The sequence below is a fragment of the Eurosta solidaginis genome, chromosome 1 (assembly GCF_040869045.1).
Source record: "Eurosta solidaginis isolate ZX-2024a chromosome 1, ASM4086904v1, whole genome shotgun sequence".
Taxonomy (NCBI): domain Eukaryota; kingdom Metazoa; phylum Arthropoda; class Insecta; order Diptera; family Tephritidae; genus Eurosta; species Eurosta solidaginis.
The window spans coordinates 68,506,817-68,521,293 of NC_090319.1; the positions used below are offsets into that span (position 1 = coordinate 68,506,817).

The window sequence follows — 14,477 nt, forward strand, 5'->3', positions numbered from 1 at the left end:
TTCGAGGGCGGCATCCTTGGTCGAATAGTCACTCCCTAACGTTTGAAGGTGTTTCTCAGGTCGGTAGCATAGCGCGTAAAAACAACCGTTCGAAAGTCTTCAGAGCTACACCTAGAGCTTCTAGGAAAATGGCATCCACGAAAGCATGAGTTCGAAGTCGCAGTCCTATAGCTTCTGTGCTGGCATATGGTGTGAGGGTCAGGAGACGTAGTAGCGACTGGTGGTCAGGATTGCTACTGTTCGAATATCGGGAATTGTAGCTCTTAAAAACAGCCGAAAAAACTGGAGGCGCCTTGCGCCACGAGAGTCATGAGTATTAATAGACCATTAATAGCAACCGTAAGTCGCCTTTGTGCGTGACCGCCAAGGAGCCACAAATGATTTAAAGAAATTGTGTTCGCGACGATTATTAAGAGTTAACCCCAGGTGAAACTACGCTTTGCACAAGATATACAGACAAAAGTGTGACCATTTTATGTATCTCTATTTCTTTTTAGCAGACGCAGCAGTACCTATTCCAAAAACCGGGGTTAGGTTCGAAGCCTCTCTGGAGTAAGTGAACGGGAGACAATCCCTCCGCAAGGAGCTACTCCTGAAAATTTTTGAACGATCTGCAAGATTTTCAGGCAAAACTCCGGACCTTTCCGAAATGGCCAAAACGTTGATTTCCTTAAATACATACAAACAAAACTGTTTAAGCCGCCTCCAATAAGATCCAGACGGCGGCGAAATTCTTATGCACAGCCGTGCGCGGCGAGTGGAAAGGCGCAAATTCACAAGAACTGCCATCGTCAGCAACGATCCTTTTTCCAACGAATTAGTCAAGCATTATTACTCGGCAACCGCGGACGCGCTTCTGTTTTGCATACGTACATTCATTTTAACTATCTACCTTTATATATATTTTATATACGTAGCTTATTGAAGTCAAGAGCTAAGGGTTTGACAAAGTTTAAATACATTTGTGTTGAAGTTTGCATGAATTTAAGCAACCATTAATAAATTGAAAAAAGGTGAATTTTATAACGTTTTCGAAAAAACTCAAAAATCTATTCATTTATTATACGAGTGTGGCGAAGAAAGACCAAAAACCTTTCCTAAATATTATTTTTTTAAATAGAAAAATCAAGCTTTTTGAAGTAAGAACACCGGCGTACACCGGCGCGCCACCCACGCCGCCGCCGCCGGTATATAATAAAGCATACGCCGCCGCCGCCGATGAAGTGGCCGGCGTAAACCTCTAATACATACATTGGCCGGATATGATTTGGTTATTACTGTGCTAAGGTCGTGACTTCCTCAAGTCCATTGTTAACTGGAGTGAAAATTTTCAAAAGAGAATTTCTCTTACCGTTACTAAAGTACGAGATTTGGCAGTAACAAGTTTAGCGTCATTTGTTATACTAATGAAATAAAGCTACATATCTAAATCACGCTCATATCTGCTTTGTCGTTGACCCGATTTTTTCAAAAGAACTCTATTTATGAGGATTTTAACCTAATAAATTATTCTACAGAAATATTCTCCAAATAAATGCACCTAGCGTTACTAAATGACAAAAACATTAGGTTTGGAGTCTTAATTATGTAGTACGTAGTACTGAAAAACCAGATTTGTTTGACTTACGCTTAATTACTCAATTGCAAAGCTTGCACAGCGCCACCTATCCGCGATATTGATGTCAGTTTCTTGTGGTTTATGCCTTAGCTAGTTATTCCGCCATCTACAGCTATTAACTAAAAGCGCTGGGAAGCAAAGTACACTGAGCAAAATTCTTAGGTTGTTTTCAGAGAATCATAAATGTGGCATGTGTGTATGTGGTTAGGCTATATTAAACTGGACGGTAGACGTCCAATAAAGACCTTACGTATATAGTTTACAAGATGGGCTTGATGGTGAATGAGGACAAAACGAAGTACCTGCTGTCATCGAGCAAAGAGTCAGCGCATATGCGCCTTGGCAACCACGCTACTGTTGGCAGCCATAATTTCGAAATAGTAAAAGACTTCGTTTATTTGGGAACCAGCATCAACACTAGCAACAACATCAGCACTGAAATCCAGCGAAGAATCAATCTAGCCAATAAATGCTACTTTGGACTAGGTAGGCAATTGAATAGTAAAGTCCTCTCTCGGCGAACGAAAATCATACTCTACAAGTCACTAATCGTACCCGTCCTGCTATATGGGGCAGAAGCATGGACCATGACAACAGCAGATGAAGCGGCTTTGGGAGTGTTCGAGAGAAAAGTTCTTCGAAAGATTTATGGACCTCTACGCGTTGGCGATGGCGAGTACCGAAGCAGATTTAATGATGAGCTGTACGAGCTATACGCAGACATCAACATAGTCCAGCGAATTAAAACGCAGCGGCTGCGCTGGCTAGGCCATGTTATGCGAATGAAAGATGATGCTCCGGCCAAGAAAGTGTTTCTATCGGAACCCGCCTATGGAAGCAGAGGTAGAGGGCGGCCCCCACTCCGTTGGAAGGACCAGGTGGAAAACGATTTAAGCTCCCTTGGTGTGACCAATTGGCGCCGGTTGGCGGAGCGAAGGAGCGACTGGTGCGCCTTGTTGGACGGCCATAACCGTTTAGACGGTTAAGCGCCAATTAAGTAAGTAAGTAAGTATATAGTTAACAACAGGGGTTTACTCCTAATACGTGTCTAGATGTCAAACGACGCGTCTGTATATCGGCAACAAAAATTCGAACGCATAAAAGATACATTTTATTTCTGTTCGGAGATATTTGATCCCACCAGCTGGTTATGTTATAAAATAATTTCATCCCTTTCATAAATTTATGAAGTTTTCTAGGTACCAGCTTAATTGCTCCACCAAAATCTGCTAGCTTTCCCACCGGCAGCAGCCGGAGAATTGACCGTGTGACCGCAGAGTTCGGACACAGAACGTGCTCAACTGTGTCTTCATGTATACCGCAGTTCCTACAACTGCTGTCACTAACGAAACCTTACTTATAAGCATGTGGCGCCAAAAGACAGTGCTTTGGTAATAGTACGCCTATCATGAGCCTAAGACTTCTTTCTTTAGAGATATGAGCAAGCTTGCAGATGATCTTAAGCGATTTTGCACTGCAATTCACAACTTTTCTCTGTCCATTAGGATGCAGCAATTGTATATTTTCCTTTTTTATATTTTTGTATTCCTATAGCTCCTCTTAGTGGCAAATTTTTGAGTTGTACAATGTTTTTTTGTACATATTTCGGGAACTTCATCCAGGTGGTCAAGGGGTTTCTAAATGTTATTTTCTTCTCTATGGCAAAGCTGATATATGCGTGTGCTAGAGAAGGATGGCCTCTCAAATTATTATTTCTACATTTTGGGCAAACTTAAGGAGGAACACTTCTTTAGTTACATTGTTTTATTTTATTTTACTTTATTTAATTTATTTTATTTTAATTTAGTTTCATTTCGTTTTGTTTTCTTTTATTTTATGTTATTTGTTTACTCAATTTAATTTTTTTCATTTTATTTAAATTAAATTAAATAAACATTTAATTTAATTTAATTTATTTTTTGTTTTATTTTCATTTCACTTTAATACATTTTTTTAAATTTAATTTATTTTTATTTTTTACTTAATTTAATTTCATTCATTTTATCTAAATTAAATTAAATTTTAATTTTATTTTATTTTAATTTATTTTATTTATATAGGTTTATTTATTATTTCGTTTTATTTTAATTTATTTTATTTATTTAGGTTTATTTATTATTTTGTTTTTTTTACTTCTTTTCACTTTATTTATTTACTTTATTTATTTTGTTTAACTTAATTTATGGTAATATAATTTTTTTGTTTTATTTAATTTTTCTTTTATTTTCTTTTATTTTGTTTCATTTTGCATTATTTTGCCTCATTTAATTTAATTTAACTTAATCTAATTTAATTTAATTTATTTTATTTTATTTTATTTCATTTTATTTTAATTTAATTTAATTAAATTTTATTTTATTCCATTTATTTGGTTTCATTTTTTTATTTTGTTTAAGTTTTTCTAGTTTGTTTTATTTCGTTTCACTTTATTTTATTTACTTGACTTTTTTAATTTATTTTAATTTAGTTTAATTAAATTTTAATTTAATATATTTTATTTTAGCTTCATTTTATTTGCTTTTATTTTTTATCTAGTTTTATTTTTTATTTTATTTAATTTTTTTATTTTATTTTGTTTCATTTCATTTTATTTTATTTTTTTAAATTAAATTTTATTTAATTTGATATAATTTATTTTGATTTCAATTTATAAAATTTTTATTTTATTTTTTAATTATTATTTTATTATAATTTATTTTGTGTAACTTTATTTTACATTTTTTCATTTCATTTAATTTAATTTTATTTTGTTTTTATTACTTTCTACTGTGAATTATAAAATAACTCATTTGCGCCATAGACGAGTCATCCTTTTTCCATTTCTTTACCCCCGGCTCCTCTTGAAATGTTCCTGTAGAGCAAAACGATACAAAGTAAACATGTTAGACTTTCATACATATTTGGAAAAGAAATACATTTTTTAAATCAAATTTATTGCACTTATTCTATATGTAATACAATTTCGTTTCCTTAAACATATAAAATAAAATTTACATTCATTTAAAGTTCTACCTAAATATAAAATTACAATTATTGGATCCTTATTAGCTATCTGAATTACGTCTTATATGAAATTTATACTATACGCATTATAAGCCAGAGATATCATAGTAAAATTTTTGTTTCTAAAATACAAGTAATTATCAATTTAAAAAAAATAATTTTTATAGTCCGACCGAAGGTTCGCCTTCGGTTTGTTGATTGATATTTCGGCAAATAATCATCTTCTTTAGCAATTGAATTAAATATAAATTAAATTAGTAAATTTGACATTGAAACATGATTTTTTTATTATAATTTATTATTAAATGTGCTTATTTTTATTTTATAACACTTTGATGTCAAATAAAGTTTTTTTTTTGAAGAAGTCTAAACTTTTTTTAAAAAAAAATTCTTTTGACTTAAAAAAAGTTTCATATCACTTGGAAAAAGTTTCATTTCACTTGAAAAAGTTTGATAGCACTTGGAAACGTTTTGCTGGCTTGAAAAAAGTTTAATTTGATTTTAAAACCAGATTCTTTTGTTTTGAAAACAGTTTAGTTTCATTTGAAAAAAAGTTTTATTGAAAAAATTTTACTTGACTTGCAAAAAATGTCATATGGTTTGACAAATTTACACTGGTTTCAAAAAGAATTAATTTGATTTGAAAAATTTTCATTCTATTTAAAAAAAAATTATTTGTTTTGAAAAAAGTTTAATTTCATTTGAAAAAAGTTTTATATAAAAAAATTTTATTTGACTTGAAATAGTTTCATATCGTTTGAAAAAGTTTCACTGGTTTCAAAAAAGATTATTTTGATTTGAAGAAACTTTCATTGGATATAAATAAAAAATTCATTTCTGTTAAAAAAAATTGTATATGGCCTGAAAAAGTTTCGGTGGCTTCAAAAAAGTTTAATTTGATTTAAAAAAATTTCATTTTATTTAAAAAAAAACAATTTATTTCATTCGAAACAAGTTTCATTTGATTTTAAAATAATTTTGATTGATTTAAAAAAAGTTTTAAATTGTTTGAAAAAATTTCATTTCACTTGAAAAAATTTCACATCATTTGAGAAAATTTCACTGGCTTGAAAAATTTTATTTTGATTTGAAAAAAGTTTCAATTTATTTGAACAAAGCCTCATTTCACTTGAAGAAAGTTTCACTGGTTTCAAAAAAATTAATTTGATTTGAAAAAAGTTTCATTTCATTCGAAGAAAGTTTCATATGATTTGAAAAGTTCCACTGGCTTCAAAAAAGCTTAATTTTTTTTGAAATACTTTCTTTAGATTAAAAAAAGTTTCAATTTATTTGAACAAAGCTTCATTTCACTTGAAAAAATGTTTCACTGGTTTCAAAAAATTAATTTTATTTGAAAAAAGTTCCACTGGCTTCAAAAAAGCTTCATTTGATATGAAAAACTTTCATTGGATTAAAAAAAATTGATTTCTGTTGAAAAAAGTTTCACTGGATTGAAAAAAGTTAAATTTAATTTGAAAAAAGTTTCAATTTATTTGAACAAATTTTCATTTCATTTGAAACAACGTTTCACTGGTTTGAAAAAATTAATTTGATTTGAAAAAAGATTCATTTCATTCGAAACAATTTTCATATGATTTGAAAAAGTTCCACTGGCTTCTAAAAAGCTTAATTTGATTTGCAAAACTTTCATTGGATTAAAAAGAAACTGATTTCTGTTGAAAAAGTTTCACTGGCTTGAAAAAAGTTAAATTTGATTTGAAAAAAGTTTCAATTTATTTGAACAAAGCTTCATTCCACTTGAAGAAAGTTTTACTGGTTCCAAAAAATTTAATTTCATTTAAAAAAGTTTAATTTCTTTCGAAGAAAGTTTCATTTGATTTGAAGAGTTCCACTGGCTTCAAATAAGCTTCATTTGGTTTGAAAAAGTTTCATTGGATTTAAAAAAAATTTATTTCTGTTGAAAGAAGTTTCACTGGCTTGAAAAAAGTTCAATTTGATTTAGAATATATATCAGCCCAGAGTTTCCGGTTTGGCATCGGCTTCAGCTCAAACCCCAATTTCGGTCGGACTTTACTCGTTACAAAAATATCTTCAATAAAGAACAAGCACAGACATTTCAAGACTATTTAAATTTACAGCTTAGTTTATTCTAAAAAATAATAGAATACTTTTGTTTTGTACAATTATGTTAAACCCTTTATTATTTACTTTTATTTTATAACTTTTCTATATCATGTTTAATGTTTCTTTCAATGGAAAACAATCAGTCAAACTTTTAGTACATAATTACGAAGTGGCCATGAGCTTGGCCGCCTGAATGACGTTATGTTGATGATGATAACCGGCCAATTCACTCGCTGAGCCATGCATGCCATGCATACCTACACCCATGCCCACACCAACGCCCATACCCATGCCCATGCCACTGCTCGCAGCGGCCGCCGCAGACGATGCGCTGAGTGGTGGAAATGAGCCGCTAAAGTAACAGTTACTCATATAATCATAATTACTGACATTCGTTTCCGACTTCACACTATAACCAGCCACACCCCCGCTATTGCCATCTCCCGCGCCACCACTACCCATATGTGAGCTACCGCCATGTTGGCCACTCAATGCGGTGGATGATGAATGGTGAGATGCCGCATGATGCGCCGCCGCTGCTGCTGCGGCATGATGATGGTGATGATGATGCAGTTGCGCTGCCGAAGCGGCTGAATGATGATAATTAGGACTAGGCGTACTAGCAGAAATACCATTGGAGAGTGAGACAGCGCTTGTAGATGAATTATTATGATTTCCAATATTGCCGCCACTGCCACTACTTGCACCTAGTAGATGTTCATATTTGGATACGTTGTGTGCTCCACCGCTGCCGTAGCCCGAAGAGGAATGTTGCGCACTACTGGCAATACTTTGTGGCGAATATAAATTGGAGGAGCTAAGTGATGAGGGAGTAGAGGCTGAGTGTATCGAAGGTGTACTTGCAGCAGATGAGTGCGCATGCGTGTGTGGATGTGTATGTGAAATGGTGGAGTGGCGTGATTGCTGTGCAGCTGCGGCGGAAGACAAATGCATGTGATGTATGGAGTTATGTAATGAGCCGCCGGAGGATGGTGAGGAGTTCATGGCGCCCAAGCTGAGGTTATGCAAAGGATTATTGTTGTTGATGCTAGCACCACCGCTTATGCTGGAAAGGGGGCTGTTAAGACTGCCGCCACTACTCTTCAATGCCATATCAGACTGCAGTTTGGCAGATAATGCCACAGACGAAGACAGGCTGTGACGTTCCAGAGCGAGTGAGGGTTTCAGTTCTGAAAAAATCAAAATTTTTATTAAATAAGTAACAATAATAAAATGATTTTAATGCAGATTGAAGGAACTAGATACTTAGGTATAGAATACATAACTCTAAAAGTGTTTTTTCATGATACGCCAAAATGTCTATTTGGGCTTTCGGAAACTAAATACCACAATGGAACTATATCGAGAATTACTTCAATCGAGCTTGTTCGATTAATTAAAAAAGCTAGAATTAGCAAGTCATTCGATTGGACTCACATAACCAATTGGGATATACATATATAATCGAGGAATATCCTTTAGAACAGTTGAAGAAACTCATCCCGGGCAAAAAGAGAGCTGAGAAGATCTTAACGGCAAGGACCCTAAGTTATACCTGAATAACGGCCCTAGGTAAACCTTCCTTATGCCACGTGAGCTCAGAAGCTTCAGCAAAGAAGGTCTCAGTTAGCCTTCACATAATAGGGAAAGTTTAAAAATGTGCATGTCTGGCGACCATAGGGGCGATTAGATTATGCTCTGTAGAGACTTTTAACGGTATATGTACTCTTTATCAAGAAAACTGCATTTCGAAGTTTCTGTTTCTGTAGTTGGTCCTCTTGAAGGATCGTAGGATGGGCATATCCTGCTCAATGCAAATTACCCCTATATCGCAAAACATAGCTACATATGTCATATGATATTATCAATACAAACTGCGCGATTATCTTCCCTACAAAAAGGGATTGGAAAGATGAGATTTCACTCAGAGATTCAATATACCTATTTTCAGGGACCAAAATCGCTTGCAATAATTATGCTCCTTCCGGATTCACCGAGCGTATTTAAATTCGAGATTTTCTCTATCAATATCATGATAGCCATCAACTCGGCGGCTCCTCGAGCTCCCGAGTCAGCGAAGATAACATCAAGTTTGCTTGTGAGCCACGAATCTAGTGAGTCGACACAGCGTTCTCCAGATGTAGGTTTGGACCTTCTCTGGGATAACAAAAAGCTTTATAGCTTCAAAGCATTCGCAACCCAAATGTCAACCTCACCTACGCGAGAGGAATCTTATACAAATATGAACGAATCATACACATAACTAGCAGGCGAGGCTCTGGCGACTCCAAGTTCCTCATGTGTGGGGAGGGCGGTATGACCTAGAAGGTTTAATGAGGTCATATTAAACGTTTCCGAGATGGTCGGGCTAGTACCTTAATGGTGCTTTGTTACCGGAATGAACCGGATCTATATACAGCAAAGGACCATCAACATCGAAGCACTCCCCAAAGCTTTCGGGAGAGTCTCTATCGTTAATACAATAACAACAACAGCACATCAAGACACCCAGCCCAACAATAGGTTTGCAATCCCTTAGAATGTCTAAGTGGCCATCAAACAACGTTCTTAAAGTGAAAAGATGAGAAAAGCGGACAATGGACAGTTAGGGCTTCTTTGGTACGGCTGGGATATCTCGTCTTCCAGAGTGTTTTGCCTGGGTGGAAGGGGGCGACTGGAACTTGTACAGTAGCGATGTCACGTAACAAGAACTTAGCAGATCCTAAAGGGCTACATTGAGAACACACTTTGTGAATATTAAGAATCTACCACAACGGCAGTGCGAATCTTAAAATCGTAGCCGACAGATCGTAGAAATTTTTACACTTAAAAACACCAGATGGAAGCTACACAAAGAAGCCGGACCAAATACATATATATATATATATACTTATGCTTGCGACTCTATTGACGTACTATATAGCTGACAGTCAGCACTCATATCCAGGGGTGACTTTTAGTGCAGTAATAGAAGAGAAAAAGCCTCTAAATGTGATTTTGTCGCAGCGTCTTAAGGGTGACAGTGAATTGCAGCGATAGTTTGGAAGAAATCGCAGAAACTTACTTACAAATAATGGCAATAATAGCTCTCGTATGACCTAGATTTGTGCTGCTACCTGCGCACAGTATTTCGTGTAGAACAAGCTAGCTGGACAAAAACAAAGTTCTTATACCAAGAAAAGTGTAATGAGAAATGAAAGAAAACAAACAAAATAACGGGATTTTTGCTTTTTTTTTGATATTTTTGCTCATATATACTGAGTAATTGAAGTAAGAAGGCAGGAGTGGCCCTAAAATGCATTGATTAATTTGTAAATTCTTGCTGAGTATTAAGCTTCATATTTCTTTTAAGTGAACACTTTTATATAAATTTTTTGATGGATTCTAAGCTCTAAGGTAAGTAAATTTTTTTAATAGTAATTATTTCGCAATTAGAGTATTTTAAATATATTTAACATTCCGTTATTAAGAAGAAAAGGTATTTTTTCTCTGTATTTTTAACTTTAGGGACAAAAAAGTTACATACATCCGCGGACATCCGGGCTAAAATTTACATATGTTATAGTGGGAACCATTCTCTAATAGTCGAAAGAAAAAACCATTGCGAATTCTTTGCACATCTATTTTTAATTTTTTTTTATTGTAGATTTAGTTATCTCTACATATAAAATAGGATGTATGTACGTACCAGCTCCGACGAGATATTTGAACCTTTAAAGCTGATCTACAAACGGCAAAACCAATTCCCAGGTACAGGGAACAAACACGTAGCCATAAAACACACAAAAATAAACGCGCAAAGTCAACAACGGCACACCAAAAGCAAATAAGCGAAGATCACTGACTTCAACCTGCCACAACCTACCGCACCAGTCACCAAGGCATAAAAACAGGTACATACAAAGCAATCCTAATGCAGGTATAACCACACAGGAACGCTACACAAAACAACCCCATTTGGTAGCATCTACGCCAATACCTGAATGTAATATAAATACTGCAAAACTGGTGCTGAGATTAAGGGACTGGATGTTACGCTCATCAAAAGATTCGACACTCTCCTTCGCGCATTAGCATCTGGGTATAATATAAATATCCAAAGATTTGAAAAATTTGCGGTCGAGACTAAAAAACTATACATAGATCTCTATCCATGGTTTAATATACCTGTTACAGTTCATAAAATCTTAGTGCATAGTACTGATATTATAAAATCAGCAATATTACCTATTGGTAAACTTTCTGAGGAAGCACAGGAAGCCCGTAACAAAGATTTGAGACGATTCAGGGATGATAACATACAAAAGCAGTTGCGTGAAGCCACGAATAGAGATCTTATGAATATGTTGCTTATAACATCGGATCCTTTAGTTAACAGTTTGAGGGAGATACATAAGAAAAAATTTAAAAGTCTGACTTCAGAAGTCTTAAACTTACTGTCCCCCGATAATGTTGAGGAGCCAATAAATACCCCAGTTGTTTCAAGCTTTCACAGTAGTGTTGCTGATGCTCATGACTATTCCACAAGTGACTCATCTCATGAAAGTGATGATAGCGAATAATAACATAATTATAAAAGATAACCTACTCTATAACTTTTTGTTGGATCAGGTTTTATTTAATTTAAATCTATTGTTTTTGTACTTTGTATGATACTTTACTTTTAAGTTTTTGTAATAAGTAATTTTCACATAATTAATTTAATTATTTACATTGTTATTATTATAATTGTAATTCACTTTTACATTCCTGACTGGTACTATAAAATAATTTTGTAAAAATTGTAGTGCCAGGATAAATACTCAAATAAATACAAAATATGTATGTACATATGTACAGTCACTCACATAAATAAGTAGACACCCTTTTTGCACAATTCTTACAATTTTCGCTTTCGCAAATTTATTTTAACTAATTTCCCATAAGAAAATTTGTCACGATCTATAACAAAAACAAAATTATATTTAAAAAATTCGACGAATTTTCATAAAATGTTTTAATTTTTTTTCCGAATTTTTAGAATTTTTTACAGTATTGAGATTTGTAGTCCATTCAATTTAAGTACAATAAAGTAATATTCTTAAGTCCTTTAAATTTTTTTGGATCTATGCCACTTATTCACATGAGTTACTGTATATGAAATGAGCAAATTTATGCATATGAAGTAAAATTTTGGAAAAAAATAAAAAAAAAGAACATATGGCTGAAAAAAATGACGTAGTTGTAATAAATGACTGCATGTGAAACGGAAAATCTCATAAAATAATTTTGTCCAGCTAGCTTGTTCTACACGAAACACTGTGCTGCGACTAGATATCACAGTAAGTTGCTAGCGGAGGCATACCGGTTTAGCAGTACATAGCAGCACAAATTAAGGATTCATTGCTTCATATTGCCTGGTGACGATAACAGTTGTTCCTTCGGGATAGGCATGCCTGTCATAAGGGGCGACTAGAACCCACAGTCCCGAATGTTCGAAAGATAAAAACGCAGTTAGTACCAGAAGGAGCTAGTAACTGGGCGTACAGATTTCATATTCCGTAAGCAAATTCACATTTTAGTCACACTTCCTAACCTTCAGGGAGTGTGTTTACGTTCAAAGCAACAATCACAACAGCGAAACAGTGGATGCGATTATTGGTAAGCGTGATTGTGATTCAGATCACATTGCCCCTCTATATATACTGCTGGAAGTCAAGTTCGTTTTCATGATAAAGCCGGCGCAGCTGGTGCATCTGCTACAATCGTATTAAGAAATTAGCTTCGGTAACTTTCTCTTGAAAAGTAGGGAGACATTTTTATATCAATATATTAGGGAAGCTAATCTCGGGGAAACTACAGGAATCAGTTTGCCTACTAGAGGGATATACCAACAGATAGTATTATATATTGCCTAAACAACATATTTGATATGGCTTTAGGGCCTCGAACATAGCCCTCTATGTCTCAATCGGCATATAAGAAGCTTTCAGTAACGCGCCATTTCAGTCTATTGAACAAGTCTTGCTTAGTGGTATGCTAGCTGATGTCCATACTAAAGACAATCAAAATCGGTCTGAAGCTAGGAGGAGGAACAGGCGTAGGAGATGGCCTCACTGAAGATAACACGCTCCCCCAAGGAAACCCTGATTATAGAGGACCTCCTTCCATTACCGAAAAATCATGATCCTGCTAAGGAGAGTTACTACAGAAGGAAAGTTATAATAAGCTTGTCACTGGAGAAACATGTCCAATATTTAACGCAACAAAAAACTCACCATCTTCCTTACAATCCTTCGAAGTATCCGATGAGCTGTTCGATTTTTTCGGTTTCCGCTTACGCGTCTGTATGCCATCTTTACGCATCGCTAACGGCCGATTCACACCATGCAACTTGAAATACAGTCCACAAGCATTACACACCGGTTCACCTTCATTGTTACGACGCCAAAGCGTTGTTGTACGCGTACCGCAATTGGTACAACACAACCCAAGCCGTCTTGTGGCTGTCTGCAAGGATAAAATCTAATTTAAATAAAAATACGCATGCAAAAGCAAACAAGAAAAAAAAACGAAATCGAGAGTAAGTTTTTGTGCAAATTAAACAACTGAACACTCACTACACTCACCAATCGTTTGCTCGGTTTGATAAGCGGTCGATTCATGCCATTCATTTTGTGATAAAGTCCGCATGCATTGCACAAATAATGACCGGTGCCATCACGACGCCATAATGGTGTGCTGATCGCACCACAATTAACACATTCACGCCCCTCACCAAACTGGAAATCGATTGCGCTTTCATATGGTGAGGAACGTTGAAAACCGGTGGGATCGTAAGCTGCACGCCACGAGCCCATCGTATAGAATTGCGCTGGTAATTGTGCATGCGCTGTACCAAAACTATCTGTTGTCCAAGCATTTTGTGCAGCTGCAGTGCCAAAGTGCGTAGCCACATGATTATATTGACTTTGGGTGAGTGCACGATTTGAGGGCACATAGACGGGCGCATTCATGGCTTGTTGATGATGATAGCCGCCATTACCAGCCGCACCGCCTGTTAGATCGTGATAGCCAGCGCTAGAGTGATACATTTTGGTGGGTAATTGTTGTTGTTGTGATGCTGTTGGTGGCGGCGCTGCGTGACCAAATGGCAAATGGCTGCTGTAGGCTTGGCGTGCTAATTGATGACTATGAAATTTTGCTGGCAAAGAATAAGGATCACTGGGTGAAGTTTGTGGTGTTATGGGAGAGGCCTGAAATGAGAAGAAAATTAAATAATTAAATAAATGGTTTGTTTGTTTAAATTTATATGTACATATATATATACGATGTAGCTTTTATAAATTGTTTGAAAAAACAAATATAGAGGAGCTTCGTAGAACACCATTGAGATCTTCCCTTAGCAATAATAACTGAAATAAAACCTGTATAAGCTCCAGGCAGCAATTTTTTATATTCTCTACAAAAAATTAAGCTTTTCGGAAGCATATAGACTTTGAACCCATGTGCATGTTGAACCCGATAATAATCACATTTCATATTTATCATGTGATCGTATAACATGATACGGACCCAAGTCTGACCAAATGATCATATTTCATGCTTGAGACCGACTATCATCGGGTTCAACATCATTATGGGTTCAACGTCTATATGCTCCCGAAAAGCTTCCCTTTTTGTGGAGGATATTAAAGTTCGCTGCCTGGAGCTTATATCGGGCTTTTTCCAGTTATTTGCTAAGGGTGGAGTCTCAACGGTGTTCTATCTAGTTCCTCTAGTATTTTTTACT

General features: G+C 35.2%; 1 protein-coding gene across 2 annotated transcripts in view; it reads right to left on the minus strand.

The window, feature by feature from the left end:
- Positions 1-6,419: 6,419 nt before the first annotated feature.
- pnr (pannier) overlaps positions 6,420-14,477 on the minus strand; it is a 121,150-nt gene continuing 113,092 nt past the window's right edge. The window contains exons 2-4 of one of the 2 annotated variants that reach the window (XM_067771879.1): positions 13,315-13,941; positions 12,964-13,195; positions 6,420-7,896 (exon numbers count right to left, since the gene is read on the minus strand). In XM_067771879.1, coding sequence (XP_067627980.1) covers positions 6,869-7,896; positions 12,964-13,195; positions 13,315-13,779 — 1,725 coding nt within the window. In that variant the 5' untranslated portion in view covers positions 13,780-13,941 and the 3' untranslated portion in view covers positions 6,420-6,868. Of the gene's footprint in view, positions 7,897-12,963; positions 13,211-13,314; positions 13,942-14,477 lie in introns of both variants that reach the window. The other variant, XM_067771803.1, reaches the window with a different exon arrangement.